Source organism: Trachemys scripta, chromosome 3 (genome assembly GCF_013100865.1).
Source record: "Trachemys scripta elegans isolate TJP31775 chromosome 3, CAS_Tse_1.0, whole genome shotgun sequence".
Classification (NCBI taxonomy): Eukaryota; Metazoa; Chordata; order Testudines; family Emydidae; genus Trachemys; species Trachemys scripta.
The window spans coordinates 200,084,630-200,106,915 of NC_048300.1; the positions used below are offsets into that span (position 1 = coordinate 200,084,630).

The window sequence follows — 22,286 nt, forward strand, 5'->3', positions numbered from 1 at the left end:
AGCAAAAAACCTCTAATGCACACAGCACAACAGCGAAGCAAAGGACCATGGGATACCCTCCCAGAATGCCAAGTATTTAGGACACACCAAGCCCCTGACATCAGAACACAATAACGCAAATTGAAGGAAGGCACAGAAGTCCCATGTGCATACTACTAGTATGGTCTACCAATATGTGTCAACTCAATTTGAACTAAATCCCCCATGTACACAAGGCTTTAGTTACTGTTCCAGGACTATATTGTGTCTGTGTGCCCAAAAAATGAAATTTGATTGTGCTCATGTGCAACCATCAACTTCTAGTTCAGTGATCATTTTATTTTTATCTGTCAGAATATCCAATATAGAAATGCCCTGAGTTGGTTGGGATGCTTTTTTGTGTTACTTGTGCTACAGGGATAATTATATTAGCTGGCAGCAGCAGAAGGCTGTTATTCCAGAGGGAGATGGGCTGCTTGGTCCTATGAGTGGTCAAGGGGAGTGCAAACTGGTAGGTACTCTCCTGCCTTACATGGCACCCCCAGACGTGGGGAGATGGCGCTATGTGCGGGTCCAGGGGTAAGAGTGGGGGAAACTGGTTTATTATAGGAGTTCCTAATACACTACATGTGCTGTTGCTGCTGCTGTTTTGTCAGCAACACAAGCCCAACTCTTTAGAATGTTCAGATTTCATTTATACTAGTTATGCTTCCAAAGGTGCAAATGGAAATATTGAAATGAGGAACAGCCTTGTACATACATGGGTGGAAGCCTGTGTGAATCTCTTTTTATTCAGAGTAGCAGCCGTGTTAGTCTGTATCCGCAAAAAGAACAGGAGTACTTGTGGCACCTTAGAGACTAACAAATTTATTAGAGCATAAGCTTTCGTGGACTACAGCCCACAAGGGGGGCTGTAGTCCACGAAAGCTTATGCTCTAATAAATTTGTTAGTCTCTAAGGTGCCACAAGTACTCCTGTTCTTTTTGCGGATACAGACTAACACGGCTGCTACTCTGAATAAAAAGAGATTCACACAGGCTTCCACCCATGTATGTACAAGGCTGTTCCTCATTTCAATATTTCCATTTGCACCTTTGGAAGCATAACTAGTATAAATGAAATCTGAACATTCTAAAGAGTTGGGCTTGTGTTGCTGACAAAANATACATGGGTGGAAGCCTGTGTGAATCTCTTTTTATTCAGAGTAGCAGCCGTGTTAGTCTGTATCCGCAAAAAGAACAGGAGTACTTGTGGCACCTTAGAGACTAACAAATTTATTAGAGCATAAGCTTTCGTGGACTACAGCCCACAAGGGGGGCTGTAGTCCACGAAAGCTTATGCTCTAATAAATTTGTTAGTCTCTAAGGTGCCACAAGTACTCCTGTTCTTTTTATTCAGAAGCTGACCTGGAACTTATTTGTTTAGTACCAAAAATGTGCTCAGCATTGCAGAAGAAAAACTGAAGATAATCCTTTTCCCAAAGGGATTACTGTCCGCAGGGCAAATGGAAAAGATAAAGTGCCCTATGAGGGTAATGGCTTGGTGTGTTAGGCTTTCAGTTCCACCAAAGCTTCAATTTACTTAAGGTACTTGTCTATGAGCACCTTACAGTCTTTAATGTATTTTTCCACGAGACATCCCTGAGAAATAGGAAGTGTGGTTATTCCTGTTTTTCAGATGGGCAACTGAGGCATGGAGAGACTAAGGGACTTGCCTAAGGTCACACAGGAACTCTGTGGCAGAATAAGGAATTGAACCAAGATCTTCTAAGTCCCTGGCTAGTGTCCTAACCACTGGGCCTCCCTTCCTCTTTGATCATAACGGTACAAATACGACAGTAACAATAATGGATTAGGCACCACTGCTGAAGGTACCTGTCATAATGACAAGATCAAGGAAGTAGAATGGTTGAAGTGATGTTTATAAAGGGAACCCTGCCTTGCTCTGTACTTCATTAGAAGGCTACTGTGGAAAGAGACAGACAAGACACTGCAAAGCCATATCATTCAATGATCAAAAATGTGTATTCAGTGAGTAGGGTGCAAGCTCCTATGAAGCAACGGTCCATAAGAACCTTTGCCTCTTGGAGTGCCACGTATTTTGCAGCACAGAATACTCTGTTGGTGTCTGTGAAATAGCTGCACATGATGGAGTTTCTTTGTTTTCCCTAAAAACTCTAAGAAAAGCATTCAGGTTTGGAAATGTGAAAGCGAAGGTTGCTTGCATGATCTAAAATATGTGCCAATAATTAGATTTTGCTATAAAGCATGCACACAATGAAGCACAGTTATGATTTAGAATGAGAAAAAAATTAAATTAAAACGCTTCCTGACTTTTAAGTGCTTCACTTTGCCGTCTTAATTTTTTTTGCAGGAATATATACTGTAGTTTAACAGCTCTTAAAGAACTAATAAAACATGATTAGACTAAATGTTCACTATAGCCTGATTTTGACAATTGAAAGGTTTTCTTGTGAGATTTTTGTGACTAAACACATTGTGAGGAATATAATTTATTCTCCACGTTGGTGATTTTAATAGGATGCCCTCTTCCCCCCTTTCTGAATTTTTAGAGCATGTTTAGAGGATGGATTCTGCTTTTTTAAAATACCAAAAATTAACATGTTCTCCAAAAGTGGTGTGTCTAAGAGAGTAAAACTGAACGTTACAAAAAATAACAATTAATTTCTTTCTTTACTTTTAGTTCATCTTGTTGATATCTGGAATATGATTGAAGCCTTCCGAGACAATGGCCTTAATACATTGGATCACAGCACAGAGATCAGTGTTTCTCGACTGGAAACGATAATTTCATCCATCTACTACCAGCTAAATAAACGCCTTCCTTCTATTCACCAGATCAGTGTGGAGCAATCCATCAGCCTTCTCCTCAACTTCATGATAGCTGCATATGACAGGTTAGTAACTCTTCCAGATAAATTCCTTTTTTTAAACTAGTTCATTTATTTGGGCACGCCCTGCTTAAGGGCTGCACCTAAATTTTATAAAGTGGAGCAGATTGCACATCTTTAATATAGTGATCCATCTTTAAAATCTTGTTCTTGAGCAAGATGAATCACTGCCTGCTGGGACCTGTATGTCTCTTCAGGCCACAGATTGGGATTAAAGATAAAGGGCAACCAAATTGTGCATAAGGGCTCTTAGCTGGCCATGTTTGGTTCCTGGAACATATAGGATGTAGCCAATCCTTTTTGTGAAATGCTAATTAAAATAGAAAATAACATTAACCTAATGGTAGTATGAGTTTGCTGTAAAATTGCATGATAGGAGAGTCTCAAATGTACGTACATGCAGTTTCTTGATTAAATCTGGTGCATAAGATCATGTTAATATAACATATGTTTTGATACTAAGTCTTGACCCTACCTAGAGTTTGCCAAGGAATGGGCTAACACCTAATCTTCTGGCTGAAAGAAGGACCACAGTTGTCTGTTCAGAGTGCAGCATTTTCTTTTGTTTTGGTTTGGACCCTTAAACATATATCCAAGTCGCCTCCTAGCAGTCTTCTTGCAACAGGGGTTGATCATGTTCATTAGACTTATCCCTCTTTTTAGGCAGAAGTTTTTGTCTCTGTGGAATCTCTGAATGACAGCTGTAGAGTTCCAACTGTTAATTAGCAGCTCCGCATTTTTTGGAATGTCATCTGTAGTGTTTCATATTGTTCATCCTCTTAGCTATTCCTTCCTTTCCCAACCTTCCTTTTTTGCTGTTGCCCTCTCCCATAACATTGCCCATCCCATCCAGCATGACCAAGGAGCAGAGGTGGAAAATAATGTATTCAGAAAGTTACAGCACTCCTGTAAAAGTGAAACATTTCACGCAACCCCACACTCCCACAGTGCAATGGAGAAGTAGAAAGGCTGAACTGACCTCTGCTGGCTAGGTTGAAAACCTTGTCAGAAAGACAGAAAAAATCTAATAGAAGGAACTCATTAAAGAAGGCAATATATGCCTTCTATGCAATCTATGCATCCGAAGAAGTGGGTATTCACCCACGAAAGCTCATGCTCCTATACGTCTGTTAGTCTATAAGGTGCCACAGGACTGTATGCCTATAACTGTACATGAAATGAGGCTGCACCCTTGTATTTGTTACATGAAAGATGACCATATTTGCCAATTGACCTCACATTTGATCTGTCTATAAACTCTGACCTGGGGACTTTAAAAACTACATTGAGAATTGGAGACAACATTTCAGAAGCCTATAAAATGGCATCAAAATGTTCTAAAAAAAATCTGCTGCTCATGTTAATAATCAGTATGACCAGAAAATACATCGTGCTGCCCGCTTGCCAGGTGACAGAATACTTGTCCTGAATCTTTTCAGAGAGATGGGGACCAGGCAAATTAAGATCCTGTTCGGAAAATAATATTAATGTAGTATTTCAAAAGAAAGGGGATAGTCCAGTCTATGAAGTAAAAGCAGAAGATGGAGAAGGACGTGGTAGAGTTCTTCTCCACAATGTTTTTCTTCCCTGTGACTTCTTACTGTTGGAGATTACACTACCCTCTAAACCACCACAATAGACAACACAGAGAACTAGGCAAACTAGTGGAATAAGAGATCAGAATGGGGACTGGAACTTGGACTCCAGTGATTCTGATACTGAGAGTGAAGATGAACGACATTACGTAATTGTATCAGATAGTCCCCATGGCACAGAGACTCTGAATCCAGAAGCAGAAACATTTAATCTGTGATTGGAAAATAAGGATGATGATGATCCTGTAAATTTGAAAACTGCTGATCAAACTAATGTAACATTTGCACCAAGCACTGAAATACATGAATGCCAGATTATGCCAAGAAACCTGAAACCAGTAGTACACAAGAGGGCAGATCACCAGAACAATCCACTGACATTCAAGGTCATCTGACTAGAGAGATAAGAGGCTCTCAGACGCTGACATATGAACATTTAGGGACATCTACTTATCAATATTTGTTGGACTGGTGAATACACCAGGGATTGTCCTCATGTTTGTCACCTGTCATAACAAGTGCCTATTCCTGTACCTTATCCTGTTTTCTATACAAGACTGATGTAATATTGATAAAAGAAGTGATATTGACCTATGGTATGGATATTGCTCTATATCAAGTGTTTTATAGTACTGGATAGTTTGTAATTATGTTAATTTAATATGTTTTCTGAATAGCTTGACATATGCACTGTCACTTGGAGCTATATGGTTAAATATTAGAGAGTAAATAGGGTTAAGATTTTGTCATGGGTATTTTTTAGTAAAAGTCAGACAGGTCACAGGCAGCAAACAAAAATTCATGGAGGCCTGCAACCTGTCCCTGACTTTTATTAAAAATAACAGGGGCAGTGAAGTGGGGACTAACCGCTACTCCAGGCCCATTGCTGCTCCGGTGGCGGGGACTGACCACTGCTGCTCCAGCCCCCAGAGGGCTGCTCCAGCCCAGTCCCCAGTCATTGCCCCAGCCCAGGCCGCTGCTCCAGCCCCACAGCTCTGGCCAGAGCTGAAGCCAGAGAAGTCACACAGGTCTGTTAAAGTCACAGAATCCGTGACCTCAGTGACAAAATTGTATCCTTATTCATAAGGTATGAAAAGCTTTGGGGATTTAGGATGTTCAAAACTGATTATTTAGTTGTATAGTGGAACAAAAATTGCAGCAGAAACTTTCTGCTTTGTGAAATAAACTGAAGAGCAATGCAGAATCTTTCACCATTAGTACTAGAACTTGTGACACAGGAGAGGCCCAAACTGTTAGTAGGGAATAACAGTTATGAGCTTGTAGAATGCGTGGATTACTGCTAATAAGTCAAATGGATGGACTCCGTGATTCTCAAACTTTTGTATTGGTGACCCCCTTCAAATAGCAAGCCTCTGAGTGCGACCCCCCCCCATAAATTAAAAACACTTCTTTATATAGTTAACCTCCACCCCAAACCTCGCTTTGCATCCAGCTTTTATAATGGTGTTAACAGCTCACAACCCCCCATGTAATAACCTCGCGACCCCCTGAGGGGTCCCAGCCCCCAGTTTGAGAACCCCTGGACTATATGTTTTATTTTTTTAATGGAAGTGTTGGAATTATATTACATTTACGAGGGGGGACTATAGCACTCATACGAGAATGTCAGGGATAGGCATTGTGGCCGAAAGAGCTAATAAGATTGTAGGATTAATAAACAGGGGAATCTTGAGTAGGAGGAGAGGTTATTTTACCTCTATATTTTGCACTGGCGAAATCGCTGCTAGAATGCAGCATCCAGTTCTGCTGCTCACAATTCAAGGGTGTTGTTAAATTGCAGAGGGTTCAGAGAAGAGCCTCAAGAATGATTAAAGGATTAGAAAACATGTCTTAGAGAGAGAGATTCAAGGAGCTCATTCTTTCAGCTTAACAAAGAGAAAGTTAAGGGGTGATTTAATTACAGTCTATAAGTATCTGTCTGGGGAACAAATACAGTGTAGCATAGGCATAGCATAATCCAATGTCTGGAAGTTGAAGATAGACAAATTCAGGCTGGAAGTAAGGTGTAAATTCTTGACGGTGAGTGCAATTAACCATTGGTTTTTACCATTGTGCCATGGCGGATTCTCTATCACTGACAATTTTTAAATGAAGATTAGATGTTTTTCTAAGAATTTGGTCTAGGAATTATTTTGGGGAAGTTCTGTGGCCTGTGTTATACTGGATGCCAGACTAGATGATCACAGTTTTTTCCCTTCTGGCCTTGGAATCTGTGAGTTTACCTGTGTCTTGTCCCTTTAAGGATTGAAGTTCTGCTGAAAGGGGCAAAGGGAAAAGCTCTGGTTGCAGCAGCAGAATTGTGTTCTGAAAGGACTGAGCAGCAATGGGGCTTGTGCAACCAGGGGTGACTTTTTTGATTGGTTTGTTTTATTTATTTCTAAATTTAATAAAACTCCAGTTTCAAAACTTTCCTTGGTGTGGGAGTGAAACACAAGTGGACCTGAGCCAATCTGAACAGCCTGCTCTTGAAGTAAACCAGTAAACCCCAACATTTTCTCAGGGGACTCATTCCCTTGGCCAGTTTTTCAATTTCCAAGGTCAAAAGAATTTCTTAAAGCCCAACCATAATGGAGCTAAGCATGTGAAAGATTCCTATGACAACGTATCTAGCAGTTCCTCATGTTCCCACTAATGGGGTCTCAAGAGCCTGTGTCAATGTTTTGCACCCTTCTAGAAAGCTGTGTACTTACCTTATGGCACTGAATGATCAAAGCTCAGGGCTATTTAAAGGAGGTGGGAGCCCCAACCACCTCACTTCCTTCTGGCTGCTTAGGACTGAGGATATAAGGAACCTCAGAACTGTGCCCATGTCTCACCAAGCCAGACAACTAAGACACTTTTTCTCTTGTACATAGCTTGGTATTTTAGCTTTCTTAGATAATTTCCTAGCTATAAATAGTTCAGAGCTGTTTCCTGGTTTGTGTTCTGCCTGGCAGAGGTAGACCATTCTGCCCCTGTGGTCAGAGCTGATGTCTGCTTGGCTGCCTTTACTTCCTGACCCAACAGGGATCATCAGTTAAAGTTCCAGGCTAGGGCTTGTGCCAGGCCTGGGCCAGTCTCTACTGGCTCCAAAACACGCTACTTCGGAGTTGCATAAGTTGACTTTGACATCACCTGTTAAGGTGGGATCCGAGAAGGCTCTGCATCCTGATAGTGGGGAAAGAGAAGGTCTTTGGGGTTATTCTTTTTGTTGAGACATCCATGGCACCAAAGATTGCCTGGGGCTCCTATTTTGCCTGTCTCTGGTCAGTGTAAAAGCACTCCTCAAATTGGAAGCTATCCAAGGTTCAAGATTCCAGTGCCAACACTTCATCCTCAATGCCAGCCAAGACCTCTATACCTGGTGCCAGGACAATTCCTCCATGCTCCCAGACCCCAGTTCTGACTTTATGGTGTCAGGAACAAATTACAAAAAGTTCTCTCCGAGACCATTCATATCTTGCCTGCCACTGCTGACTCACCCGGACCCACAGGCCTTCCCCATTTCAGTGCTTCCTGTCTCATTTAAAGCACAAAGAGAAGAGAGGGCTATGCAAAAGGCTTCTCAGAAAGCACCACAAAAAGAAGCTTCACCAAACCCAGAACTGCACGGTGTCTGTTCTGGTTGACCCCAATGGTACGGTATTTGACTTTCCAATACCTTCTCCCTGACACCCTACTCCAGTGCCCATTGAACTAAGGAGAATCAGAGGAGGGGCTGGTTCTTCTTCAGGTGCCCTCTGCACATTCCCACTAATGGATGTGTGACGGGTTCCCCCCAGGGTGCCACCTGGAACAGGGGTACCACTAAGCCCTCTGACCCACCAGCCTGGGCTCCCCCTCACACCGTGCTGTTGTGACAACCACCAGCTCCCCAGCCTGGGACCCCAGAGCAGTATCATCCTGCCCTGGTCAAATCTGGCCAGTATATGGGTTTAATACCGGGTCCACCTCTCCCTCAATGTGAAGAGGACCATGCACACTTGTGGTAACCAAGCTGAGATTTTCCCCAGGCACCTTAGTCAAATGCACACTGGTTTGGATTAAAACATAAAATAAGTTTATTAAGTACAAAAAGATAGAGTTTAAGTGATTATAAGTGATAGCAAACAGATCTAAACAGATTACTTAGTAAATAAACAAAAACTCAAACTGAGCTTAACATAAGTAGAATATGAATTAGCAAATTTTCACCCTGAGTGATAAACAGGCTGGCAGATTCTTAAGGCACAAGCTGCCTTTGCTTTGCAGCTTGGGTTTCCCAGGTTTTCATACACTGCCTAGAATCCCTTTAGCCTGGGACCATCACTTCCCCAGTTCAGTCTTTGTTCCTCTGATGTTTCCAGGTGTGTTGTTTTAGGGAGAGTGAGGTACCATCATGATGTCATTTCCCCCTTTTATATCTTCTTCCCACTCGTTGGAAAGCTCTTTTGCTGTGACCTGGGTCAAACAGTTCCCATTGTGTAGTGCTATCTCTGTGAGGTTTCTATTGTACACAGTTCCTGGGGTAATCCTTGTGCTTGTGTGCATTTCCTCAATAAGCCATTAACATTGTTTGGCCTTTTTACTGTTGTACCTGAAAGGCAGCTTGTGGGTGTTTTCAACCTCACAACATGTTTCAGTAACACCTACATAGCCCAACTTCATAACTTCCCATACGTTAATAGCACATACAATCCAATGAGATATTACTGTCTAGCAGATGAAGACTTTTAGAATGACACCTCACAGGGCATACTTTGTGTAAAACGTATCCTAATGATATGACAGTGATGAATAAGGGAGTGTCACAGGATGCTGTGACTGTTGCAGGCTGAATAGTGGAACCCTAGCTAGTAGTGCCAACTGGAGCACTCACATGCCTCTCTCTGCCAACATTCTGAGGCAAGGGTATAAAAGTGCTATGATGCTCCAGCCACTTCAGTTCCTTCCAGCTATGACCAACTGATGTGTTAGGAATCACTCTGGGACTCTTCTGCATCCATATCTTAAGTGCCTAATGTTTGCATGCTTGGGAGGAGGCACCTTCATGTTTGCAATCCAGCCAAAGGAGAGGGAGAATAGGTTTCAGGCAACTCTGTTACAAGAAGTGTTGTCAGCGAAGCATTCGCACTGTTCCATCCCAACCAGAGGGTGATAGATAAAATAAAATACCAGGCCAAGATGATCTGAATAGTGCCATTGTGGTCCAGATAGCAGTGATATCCAGACTCAGTTCACGAGTACAGGGGAAGGTACAGATTCTTAGTCTCCTACCATTAGTACCAGACTTGTCACAACAGCAAGGGAAGGTGTATCATTCAGATCTTCCATCACTTCATTGCTTGGGCCAAAAAACTCTGGGATTGTTAGAACAATCTTGTTCATTAGAATTACAAAATGTTCTGGCTAATTCAAGGAAAGAGTCTACACACTAGTATTGTTATCATAACTGGAAAAGGCTTATTATTATTGTTAACTGATGTAATGTGGATACATATACTGCACCTATTATTAGTATATTTAAATATTTATTAGTTGTATATTAGAATATTATACCTCAAAAGGTCAGGTGTTTCTCTGTTCTCTTAGGATCCATCTAGCCACAATTTCAGCATACCACATTTGAGACAGTAAATTGGTATTTGCTCATGATGCGTTTAAGAGATTCTTAAAGGGTCTTAATAATCTATATCCACCAGTGAGAGACTGAGTACTTGGGATTTAAATTTAGTGCTTACATAAATTGACATTACCCATTTGAACCTATGGGATATTGTACATTTTTTTCCACTTATCTCTTAAGACAGCCTTTATAATAGCTTTCACCTCAGTGAGTTGAGTAAGCAAGTTATAGGCATTAATGGCAGCTGCTTTTTTTACTGTCTTTCATAAAGTTAAAGTAGTGTTGAGTACTCACCCAAGGTTTAGCCTAAAGTGGTCTCTGATTTTCATCACAATAAGTCAGTTTTTACCAGTGTTTCTTCCCAAACCTCGGAGCCGAGTGGGTGACAAATTGCATACATGGGATGGCAGAAGAGTTCTAGCATACTATTTGGACAGCCCTATGCATTTGACAGTCTCACAATCTATTATTCTCTTACAAGGAGAAAAACAAGGGCCAAGCTGTTAATGTTCAAACTCTATCTAAATGGATGAGACTATATATTAAAGAAGCATATAAACTTGTGAGTATTCCACTTCCTGAAGGGCTTAGAGCACATTCTACCAGTGCAAAGACACACGCTATAGGGTTATTAAATATGCTCTTCTAGTAGAGGTTTATAGAACAGCTACATGGAGTTCAATTCACACTTTTAGTAAGCACTACTCATTAGACCTAAAGACTAGGTGTGATGCTAAGTTTGATAAGGCTTCAATCACTGTTCAATTAGGACTCTGTATCCCACCATTTGGGTTTGATGTTTTGCTCATTAGCACATCCCATGAGTGGCAATATGTAGAGGACACTTAAAGAAGAAATAAAAATTGCTTACCTGTAACTGGAGTTGTTCAAGATGGAAACGTCCACCTTTCCCCACTTCCTTGGAGTCTTACTTACCAACGGACTTGGTCATAGGGGAAGGAACCGAGGCAGCTGGAGCGCCTTGCCCCTTTTCACTTCAGAACATTTGACATTATCTGAAAATAGGGGTGAGGGAGTGCCCCAATGGGCAACAGTAGCTAGGGTTCCACTGTTCAGAGTGTGCCGGTTGGAGCATCCATGCATATGAAGGTGAAGAGTCCATCTTGAAGAACTCTGAATACAGGTAAGTAACTTTAATTTCCAGGTTAGTAGTCTCAAGCCCTCTGTTGTGGGGACAGTCATTGTTAGTTCTGACACAGAGTTGTGTTTTGAGGACTCTCCTGCAACAGAAGGCTTGAAACTAGGACAAATCTTTCTCCTAGTTCCCATAAAACCTGCTTGTAAAGGCACTGTAGGCCTCCTTGGGGAGAGGTCCCTGGTGATCTGATGTGGACTTTCTGTGGAGAATATGTTCATAGGCATACACAAAGATCATCTCCTCTTGCAGTTATCCCTCTTCTCCCAAGTGTTCAGCGGATACACAGTAGTGCCACCAACTCCAGTCAGAAGCCCTGCTACCATCAGCATCTCTGGCTAACATCTCTGACGTGCACTCTGAGCGCAGAGATTAGGTCACACCTCCACAGGATGATCCTGGGACACAGACATGATCTCCCCAGATAACATGGGCTGTTGATCTCTTGCCAGAGTTGACTTCAAAACAGTTCAACAACATGGTCACTGGAGCCCTACTTCTGCAGCCCACATTTGTCCCAGCAGTAAAGCGAAGGCATCTTCAACATCTTACAGTCCAGAGAAAAAAGGAAGGTAATGCTCTTTATCCAAAGGGGCACATCTAGCATCCCTTACCACCGTGCTTGCAAAGGCAAAAGATGGATGGTTGTTTTATACCAAGTCCTCCAGGTTCAGTTCTGTTGCTTACCCTCCTGCAAATGCATTAGTTATCATAGCAAAGTCTCTGAGAACTTCATTCTCTGCCCCTCCAGACAGGGAAGTCAGAAGATTGGACGCCTTTAGCAGGAAAGTCAACTCTGGGTATTGAGGTGGCAAGCTACGTAGCTCCTTCCTTTTCTTGACCAATTGCCATATATCCAGCAGAAGCTGGCTAAGGATGTTGCCCAAGGAAAAAAAAACTTGCCTTCAGCCTCTGAAGGTAGCATATGACATTTTTGATGCAGTGGCAAGATTTATAGCCTCTTTACAGACATTCATGGTTGAACTCATCTAGTCTTTCTGTGGATGCCCAGTTCAAATTTGTGATCTTCCTTTTGAGGAAAAAAGAATGTTCAGCAATAAAATGGACCTTATAGCACACTAAGGAGGCAAGGTCAGCTGCGAGAGGTTCTCTTTTTGAGGCTTCGAGTACCAAGACAATGTTTTCAGTCTTCCTTTGCACAGATGAAATACCAGTTTCTCATAGGCAGCCTCTTCAACAAGCTGCTAAGAGACAATACAGAAATAAAACAAGATGACTGAAATGTTTTTCTGGAGGCAGCCACAATCTTCAGCCTTCCAGATTCTGTTTTGGTGGGTCTACTGGGAGTACAGAACTAAATAAATTTAGTTTTCTCCCTTTAGAGATCACTTGGTCTATTTCCTACCATCTTGGGAACAGAACATCTGATGATGGGGTCCTGCATGTCATCCAGAATGACTGCCTCCAATCCCCCATTCCTCTTCTGAAATCTTATTTCTAGAAGAGATGGAGTCTCCTCTCCAGAAGTAAATGGTTGAAGAGGATCTAAGTTTCCTCCTCCACATGTATACTGTCTTACCTTTTCTGAGTTGCTGTAAGAAATCTGTAAAGTATTATCCATAGCATACAGTATGATATAGATAATTAATTTTATTTAGGAGTATAGTGCTCAGAATTGATTAATTGCTTATCCACTCTCATGTACATGCTCTTGGTACTCCTAATTTATGTTCAACTACTACTAAATTAACTCCATACTGAGCATTAACAATGGCTTTATCCTGAGATCACAGTTCTATAGCCGCTATAATCCTCTGTTACTATATGTTGTTTGTGTTTTACCTCCTTGTAAAGCATTTTGTGATTTTTTTTTGAGAATAGTTGTTTTTGCATACCACTTTGTGCTGAATAAAATCTTTCCATTGTTTTTATAAGGAATTAGTACAATTTTTTTCTCATGCTGACATTAGGAAATGGTTGCCTGATAGTGCCATCTGTTCGTGATAGTGCAGCAGTCTAGGTGGCTTTAATTAGAATAACAACCATCCATGTTTGTTCCTGTTCTACTCAGAATGTTCAGAATATCTTGTTACCTAACTTGTTTTGTTAGAATACCACCTCTTTCTCTGAATGTCAGTCAGCGTTCATAAAGAGTTGGAATTCCCGAGAAAGGGCAGCAGTAGAAGCAAGAAATATAATTAAACAGGCATATTCTAAACAGAAAGGAATGACTCCTAATAATCAGGTATCACCAGGTAGTAGGTAGTGTGGGACAGGTAAAACAAATGCAAGCCTCTATTCAGCCATAGAATGCCCATAATTCTGCAAGAGAACATGATTTGTCATCGGCTACTTGTTAGCTGTTCTAATTGATTGACAAAGCTAAATGTTACTATCATTTTTTGCATTATGTTAACTGTTAAATAGTTTTATAAAGCATAGCAGTTAGGGAAGTCATAAATGAACTTTTCTTCTGACCCTGAAATATTTTTGTTCTTATCATTCCATATAGTAATGATTTATCATGTATTTTATTTTTCAGTGAGGGCCATGGGAAGTTGACAGTGTTTTCAGTTAAAGCTATGTTAGCAACCATGTGTGGTGGGAAAATACAAGACAAACTAAGATGTAAGTACTTTCAAGTAAATTTAACCATTATTTTAAATTTTCTATTTCCACCATTAGTCACACAAACTTTGTATTTAATTGTTACATTTTGGAAAATTAGCTACATTTTTCTTGCTCATCCAGCAATCATGCTACTGGAATGAATCTTGTATGTTAGTTTAGTCTTTCTAGTAATGCATGCCATCTACTGGCTACAAAAGATACTCAATTTATATTTAAAAACGAATATTTTGTTTAAAGAAAGTGAAACAAAACTGCAAAAACCTGAAACTTATTTGACAGTTGTTATCCTTCATAAAGTTTCATTCATTCAAGGCTTGATCCTACTGTACAAATGAAGTCAACGGAAGCTTTGCCATTATGTTCAGTAGGCACTGGATCATACAGTAGATTAACACAGTATCAGTGTATGGTCTATAGCAGTGCTTCTCAAAGTGGTGGTCCATGGACCGGTGCCGGTCCGCAGTGAGTTTCCTCATAAGAGCATCGAATAGGATAATAATATGGTACTGGTCCCTGGCACATAGGAAAAAAAAATTGCCGGACCCCCACATCCGATAGCTTGAGAAGCACTGGTCTATAGGATACAGTCTTCTGAAAGCCCTTTTGAACACTTTAAAGGGTTATCTGAGGTGTCCAGGGTGAATCACTACCACCTGCTTACACTGGGAGGGAGACCTGTCTATGCCACCTGGGGAGACTCTCCCCAGCCACTTACTGCTGGCAAAACAAATGCTCTGCAAGGTCTGCTCTTTCCCTCTGCACCCTAGCAAATTATACACTCCACTTTATTACACTCAAGTGCCCAGTCCCTTATCTTCTGGACACCTGCAGTGTACACCCATGTGCTGTCTCTGGAGGCAGTGCACCTCAGTCCTCTGGTTTCACCTCAGTACAACACTCTCCTGTGCACAAGGCTTTTAGACGAGTTGATAATAAAACCAAATGGAAGTTTATTTAATGGATCTTAAGATCAAGATTAAAATAAAAGCAAGCGTAAGGGTTTGGAAACATAAGGTAACAAGTAAAAGAAAAACCTAAAAGACACTCTATAGCTTATACTTTTTCCTATCTAATCAGGTGTTGCTCACTCAATTGTTAGTTACTACAGCACTTGTCCAGTCCAGAAAGCTGGGATCCATCTTTTATGAGAGATGCCCTTGCTCGAGAATGCCACAACTTGTGTTCTTCTGTCATCTCTTATACAGTTACAGACAATTGCCTCTTACCCAAGAGGTCCCCTAATCAGAGTCTTTTCTTAGGGTTCTTTTGTCTTTCTAAATCCTCAAGCCTACACCGGTTCCAGACAGTAAACATAGGCTGGCTCAATGGATATCCATTGTTCTCAATGTTGATTGAGTGAGCCCTACGACCCGCCTCAAATCAGGTGACAAGTTTCACTTTAACAGTTTTGAAACCCAATATAAACATGTTACATAACTCTAAAATTATTTCCTATGCAAATATCACTCAATAACCATGACAATCAGCTAGTTCTTAGCTTTTGGCAAAGATCACAAACAACACCCTTGGGTGAAAATATTGAAAAGATGATCAGACGTGAGTAATATACCTGCCTGGGTATGTAAGGGCATGTTTGTGTCACACCCTTGAAAACAAATTCATTGTGTGTGTGTGTGTGTGTGTGTATATATATATATATATATATATAAAAAAATCTTACAAAATATGACAGGAACAAAGAAGGGAGGCTGGCATCATTGTGGGAATAAAGGTGAATTTACTGAGCTTTTAATCCTAGAAATGTAGGGCAGGAGGGAACCTTAAGAGCTTATCAAGTCCAGCCCCCTGCAATGAGGCAGGACCAAGTCAACTGAGAACATCCCTGGACAGGTGTTTCTCCAACCTAGTCTGAAAAACCTTCAATGATGTTGTAACAGGGGGCTTGGAGGACCAGTCAGCCTAGTGGATGGAGTACTTGACTTCCTGCCCCCCGTTTCTGTGGTTGAGGTGCCTCAATCTTGAAGGCAGGAGAGTAGGGGGACCCAGGCCCTCCCACTCCACCTGGTCCCAGCCCAGGTCCCTATGTATGTCAATCCCTGAGTAGGGGACCTCCCAGCGGAGAGTCCACATCCGCTGCACTGGGCTACTTCCTACTGTTGCCCCTTCAGGGCATGGCCCCTGTAATCCAAGTTCCCGTGGTGGCTTGTCTCTAGTAGTGCCCTCTCATGGACACTGGGTGGCGTCCTGCTGCAGTCCCTGGTTCCTCCAGGCGTGGAAGCCGTAAATTTGGTGGGTTCGGAACCCCCACAAGGGCTCTGTGCTTTCGCCACTCAGTTCCTCTTAGGCTGGGTGCTCCTAGGCCTCTTTCTCTGTCTCCTTTGGCCAGGAGGAGGGTGCTTGGCTCCTGGTGGCTGCCTCAGCTGGGCAGGTAGTCCTCCTTCCCTCAGGTAGGGAAGCAGCTAGCTCCTGCCTCTTCGCCAGTCAGCCCGAAACTGAGCCAGGCTCTCTCCTTTTCTCTTTCCTCCAGGCCTGGCATTGGCTGCAGGTATAATGGGGGCGGGGCTAGCTAGGCCCAAAGGCTCTCTTTAACCTCTTCCATGCCGGTGGGCATTTTTTCTGCTTCACCATAGATGGGGATTCCACAATCTCCCTTGGAAGCCTATTCCAGAATTTAACTACTCTTATAGTTAGAAAGTTTTTCCTCATATTTAACCACAATCTCCCTTGCTAAAGATTAAGCTCATTACTTCTTGTCCTACTTTCAGTGGACAATGGAGAGCAATTGATCACAGTCCCCTTTATAACAGCCCTTAATATATTTGAAGACTGTTATCTGGTCCTCCCTTAATTTTCTTTTTTCAAGACTATAATATGCTCAGTTTTTTTAAGCTTTCCTCATAGGTCAGTGTAACGATGCTGCCTCTGGCGGGACACAACTGAGAGTATCAATTCAAGACAAATTGCTTAGAGCAGGGCAGTTATAGCCCAAATCTGGAGTTCCTTTCCTATTAATGCATGACAAACCAGCCAGCCAGAGAGGACTTTGGTTTTACTCCACTGGCTAACCATAAGTCACACAAGCAATTCCCTTAGACACTCCAGTTTCCCAGTATCACCACCAGTGCCACTCGTTATGGGGACGAATGGTTATTGAAACCCATACCCCAGTAAAAGAAAAAAGGTTCTCATGAAGGACCAAGCCCCAGACTCAGGTCAATATACAAGTCAGATCTTGCCCACAAATCATGCTGTTGCCAATCCTTTAGAATCTAAAGGTTTATTCATAAAAGAAAGAAATATAGATGAGAGTTAGAATTGGTTAAATGGAATTAATTACATACAGTAATGACAAAATTCTTGGTTCAGGCTGGTAGCAGTGATGGAATAAACTGCAGGTTCAAATCAACTCTCTGGAACATCCACAGCTGGGATGGGTCATTGAGTCCTTTGTTCAGAGCTTCAGTTTGTGGCAAGGTTCCTCCAGAAGTAAGAAGCAGGATTGAAGACAAAATGGAGATGATGCTGCCTTTTGTAGTCCTTTTGCCATGTGGCTTGTGCTTTCTTTGTTCCAACCACAAGCTACCCAGCACATGGCATGGAAAACCCTTAGAGTTCTGTCCATAGGCATATCCCTGCATACCTTGCTGAGTCACAAGGTGTATCTGCCTTCTCTCAATGGGTCAATTGTATAGCTGATGGTCCTTAATGGGCCATCAAGCAGGCTAGGCAGTGCTGACGCCACATTGTCTGGGGTGTCACCCAGAAGCATAGCACAAGTTTGAAATACAGACAGGATAGAGCCATAATTATAACTTTAAATACAAAAATGATACATGCATACAGATAGCGTAATCATAACCAGCAAATCATATCCTTTTTATAGACACCTCACAAGACAACCTTTGTACAATATTTGCTGCAAATATATAACAGTGGTGACAACAATGATCTATACAGTCACAGTTTATGTCAATAACGTCACATCAGGTTTTCTAAACCTTTTATTATTTTTGTTGCTCTCCTCTGGACTTTCTCAAGTTTGTCCACGTTCCTAACGTATGGGCCCCAAAACTGGGGACACAACTCCAACTGAGTTGCAAAGAGGAGCAGGACAATTTCCTCTTGTGTCTTACATATGACACTGTTGTTAATACACCCCAGAATAATATTAACCATTTTTGCAACTGCATCACGTTGTTGGCTCATGTTCAATATGTGATCCACTATAACCCCCAGGTCCTTTTCAGCAGTACTATCACGTAGCCAGTTGTTCTCCATTTTGTAGTTGCGCATTTGATTTTTCCTTTCTAGCCCAAGCACTTTGTACTTGGCTTTATTGAATTTCATCAGGTTGCTTTCAGACCAGTGCACCAAATTTGTCAAGGTCCTTTTGAATTCTAATTATGTCCTCCAATTATGTGCTAGCAACCCCTCCAAGCTTGGTATCATCCATAAATTTTATAAGCATACTCACCAGTATCATTATCCAAATCATTAATGAAAATATTGAATAATATCAGACTCAGGATTGACCCCTGCAAGACTTCCCTAGATACACCCTTCCAGTTTGATAGCAAACCATTAATAACTACTCTTTGAGTACAATCTTTCAAACAGTTGTGCACTTATAGTAATGTGATCTAGACTACATTTTCCTAGTTCACTTCTGAATATGTCATGAGGGACTGCGTGTCAAAAGCCTTACTAAAATAAAGATATATCACACCTATTGCTTTCCCCTCCATTCACTAGGCCAGTAACAGTGTCAAAGAAGGAAATTAGGTTAGTTTGGCATGATTTGTTCTTGACAAATCCATGCTGGTTATTACTTATCACCCAATTATCCTCTAATACTTACAAATTGATCGATAAATAATTTATTCCAGTATCCTTCAAGGTATTGAAGTTACACTCACTAATCTATAATTCCCCATGTCCTCTTTGTTCTCCTTTTTAAAGACAGGTACTATGATTTCCCTTCTCCTGCCCTCTGGAACCTCACCTGTCCTCCATGAGTTCTTGAAGATAATTTGCTAGCGGTTCTGTGATTGCTTACACTAGTTCCTTAACGACCTTAGGATGCTGACCTGAATACATTTAACTTACCTAAATATTTTTTAACCTGTTCTTTCCCTATTTTGGCTTGCTTTTCTTCCCCCGCTTGTTAATATTAATTGTGTTGCATATCTAGTCATCGTTAAACTTTTTAGGGATGACTGAAGCCAAATAGAGGGTCCTGTGGCACCTTTAAGTCTAACAGAAGTATTGGGGAGCATAAGCTTTCGAGGGTAAGAACCTCACTTCTTCAGATGCAAGAAGAAGTGAGATTCTTACCCACGAAAGCTTATGCTCCCAATACTTCTGTTAGTCTTAAAGGTGCCACAGGACCCTCTGTTGCTTTTTACAGATTCAGACTAACACGGCTACCCCTCTGATACTTGAAGCCAAATAGGCATTAAACACATTAGCCTTCTTGATATCATCAGTTATTAGCTCTCCTTCCCCACTAAGTGGAGACCCTATCCTTCCCTTTGTCTTTCTCAAGCTCCTAATGTATTTAAAGAACCTCTTTTTATTGCCTTTTATGTCCCTTGCCAGGTGTAACTCATTTTGTACCTTAGCCTTCCTGATTTTGTCCCTACATCCTTGTGTTATTATTTTGTACTCCTCCTTAGCAGTTTGTCCACATATCCACTTTTTGTAGACTCTTTTTTGATTTTCAGGTAACTAAAGAGTTCCTGATGGAGCCATGTTGGCCTCTTACTATTCTTCCTATCTTTCCTTTGCCTCAGAATAGTTGACAATTGTGTATTTAATATTGTTTCTTTGAGAAACTGCCAGCTGTCCTGAACTCTTTTATCCCTTTTATTTTCTTTCCGTGGGACCTTACCTACCAGTTTAACATCTCTGAGTTTAACATCTACTTTTTTGAAGTCCATTGTCCTTATTCTCTTTCTTTCACTCCTTCCTGTCTTTAGAATTATGAAATCTATTATTTCATGATCATTTTCGCCCAAATTGCCTTTCATCTTCAGATTTGCAATCAATTTTTCCCCGTTAGTCAGAATCCACTCTAAAATGGCTGTCCCCCTGGTTACTTCCTCCACTTTCTGGAACAAAAAGTTGTTCCCAACACAATTAAAGACCTTACTGGAAATTTTCTGTTTTGCCATATTACTTTTCCAACAGACGTCTGGGTAGTTAAAATCCCCCATTACTACCAGGTCTTGTGTTGTGGATATTTCTGTTGGTTGTTCTATAAATCCCTCAACCACTTCTTCCTTTGGTTTGTTAGCATATAGTAGACCCTTATTGTGATGTCATCGGTTTTTCCCCCTTTCATCCTTACCAAGAAACTTTCAACCTGACTGCCTCTTAACTCCTTATGCAGCTTAGAACAAAGTGTATTACTCCTGGGGGAATTCTGTGCCACTGCACAATGCAGAATTTTGCAGAAATTAATGTTGGGCGTGTAGAATTTCCTTCCCCCTCCACAGAAATGGGCTGCAGAGATGTTGTCCACCACTAGAGGCTGCTGGACCTGGCAGAGTCCAGCTCGCACATAGAAGATGCTGCCGGGTAGAGGGGGAGGGAACTGGAGGGTTCCCAGCATCTGCAATTCCCAGCATGCCCTGTAGGAAGGAGGCAGAGGCGCATAGGAAACTCTGTGTAAGCCCGGGACCCAGCATAAGGCTGTTTCTCCTTCTGGATCCCTGGGCTCTAGGAGGGTAGGGTCTGTGAGTGTCTGGGCCAAAGGGGTGCAACTGGGCTCTCGAGTGTCTGGGCCGGGGAGGCCCACAGCTGGCCTCTGGGGAGGAGGGGATGTGAGTGTCTGGGCTGGGGGGCGGGCTGCAGCTGACCTCTGGGGAGGAGGGGATGTGAGTGTCTGGGCCGGGGGGGCCCACAGCTGTGCTCTGGGGCATAGGAGGTGTGAGTGTCTGGGCTGGGGGAGGGCACAGCTGGGTTCTGGGGGGAAAAGTGGTGTGAGTGTCTGGCCCCCGTTTAGGCTCTGGAGGAGGAAGGGGCAGAGAAGCAGGAACTGGGTTGTCCTAGGGGTTCTTTAACTCTCTATTCCTGGGGGAAATTTTGTGTCTGTCTGTATTATTAGATATACTTGCTGACAGGTATTTTGAAATAAATTACCAAAATAATTGAAACTGGTGTGATTATATAGTGTTATTTTGACAAATAAAATTTGCAGAATTTTAAAAATATTGTATGCAGAATCTTTAATTTTTTGGTGTAGAATTTTTAATTTATGGGGGCAGAATTCCCTCAGGAGTAGTGTATGTATGCTCGGTGTATAATGCAACACTTCCTCCCTTTTTCCCAGCCTGTCCTTTCTGAACAAGCTATTACTCTGTACCAATATTCCAGTCATGAGTTTCTCCCACCAAGTCTTTGTGATGTCAGCAAAGTCGTAATCTAAATTACGTACTAATACTTCCAGTTCTTCCGGTTCCCCTGCTCCTTGCATTTGTATAGAGACATCTAAGATGCTGAGCAGATTTCCCCCACTGTTTCCCTCTTGTTGCTCCTATGACCCTATTGTAATTTTCCACGTCTCCCCCAACACCTAGCGCTCTGCCAAGGTTGCCCATTTTATGTTTACTTGTGAGCTTTTGTCACCTGCCCCTTTGAACCTAGTTAACTCTCTTGTACCTCCTCATCTTTGTCACTTCCGGACCTGCCCGCCCCCTCCCCCCAATCCACTGTTCCCTTCTACTTGGTTCTCGTTTTTGTTATCTCATCTCTATCCCCTGCTTTCCTTGTCCCTGTCTTCCCCTTTCCTGATTCCTTGACCTCCTGTTCTATCTGCAAAACAATGCTATTCATAAACCTTCTCAATACTCTGCTTTAACTGGCTGCCTCAGTGGCAAGCAGCACAGTTGTTTTCAATGGTTTATCTTTCCTTTCCTCACTGACACACCTGCACTCTGACTCCAGGGTCTCAGGGTTGGACTTTCAAAATGCCCGTGATATATGCTGTTAACTCAAACACTTTATAATCCCCCCACACGCCGCCTTTTAACGTCACCTTCTACATGCTAAGTTCTTTTCCTCCCACTAATCAGTCTGCTCATCAACTCTAGAACTCTGATTCTGCCCTACATCTATTGTTCCTATGTTGCTGACCACTTCTGAGAAAATTCAGGGACTACACGGACTTCCTCCTTTATAAATATGATCTTGTTCCTTCCATTCTTCTTTGAGTGCTGTCCCTGTGGGTGTTCCACTTCAGGTGGCGGTGTGTCCCAGTGCCATTGATCGGAGATTTTTGCTAGCGGTGTCTGGTCAGGGTGCACGTGCGCAGTGGCTGTCTTGCAGCGCTGCTGACGCCTCTTCTGGCACGTGCATGCCCGACCCCCTCAGTTCCTTCTCAACCATCCTCAGCTTCAGACATAGTCCGTTAGCACTGTCCCTACGAACTATAGAAAAATATCGTTTTAGATTGCTAGTTTAATTAACTCTAGTTAGACTTAGATT

The 22,286-nt window shown here is 42.1% G+C and overlaps 1 protein-coding gene across 7 annotated transcripts in view; it reads left to right on the forward strand.

The window, feature by feature from the left end:
- The window catches only part of DTNB (dystrobrevin beta), a 294,840-nt gene that overhangs the window by 33,136 nt on the left and 239,418 nt on the right, over window positions 1-22,286 (forward strand). For all 7 annotated transcript variants that reach the window (XM_034766839.1, XM_034766840.1, XM_034766841.1 and 4 more), the window contains 2 exons: window positions 2,683-2,896; window positions 13,750-13,835. In XM_034766839.1, the coding sequence (XP_034622730.1) occupies window positions 2,683-2,896; window positions 13,750-13,835 (300 nt within the window). The remainder of the gene's footprint in view (window positions 1-2,682; window positions 2,897-13,749; window positions 13,836-22,286) is intronic.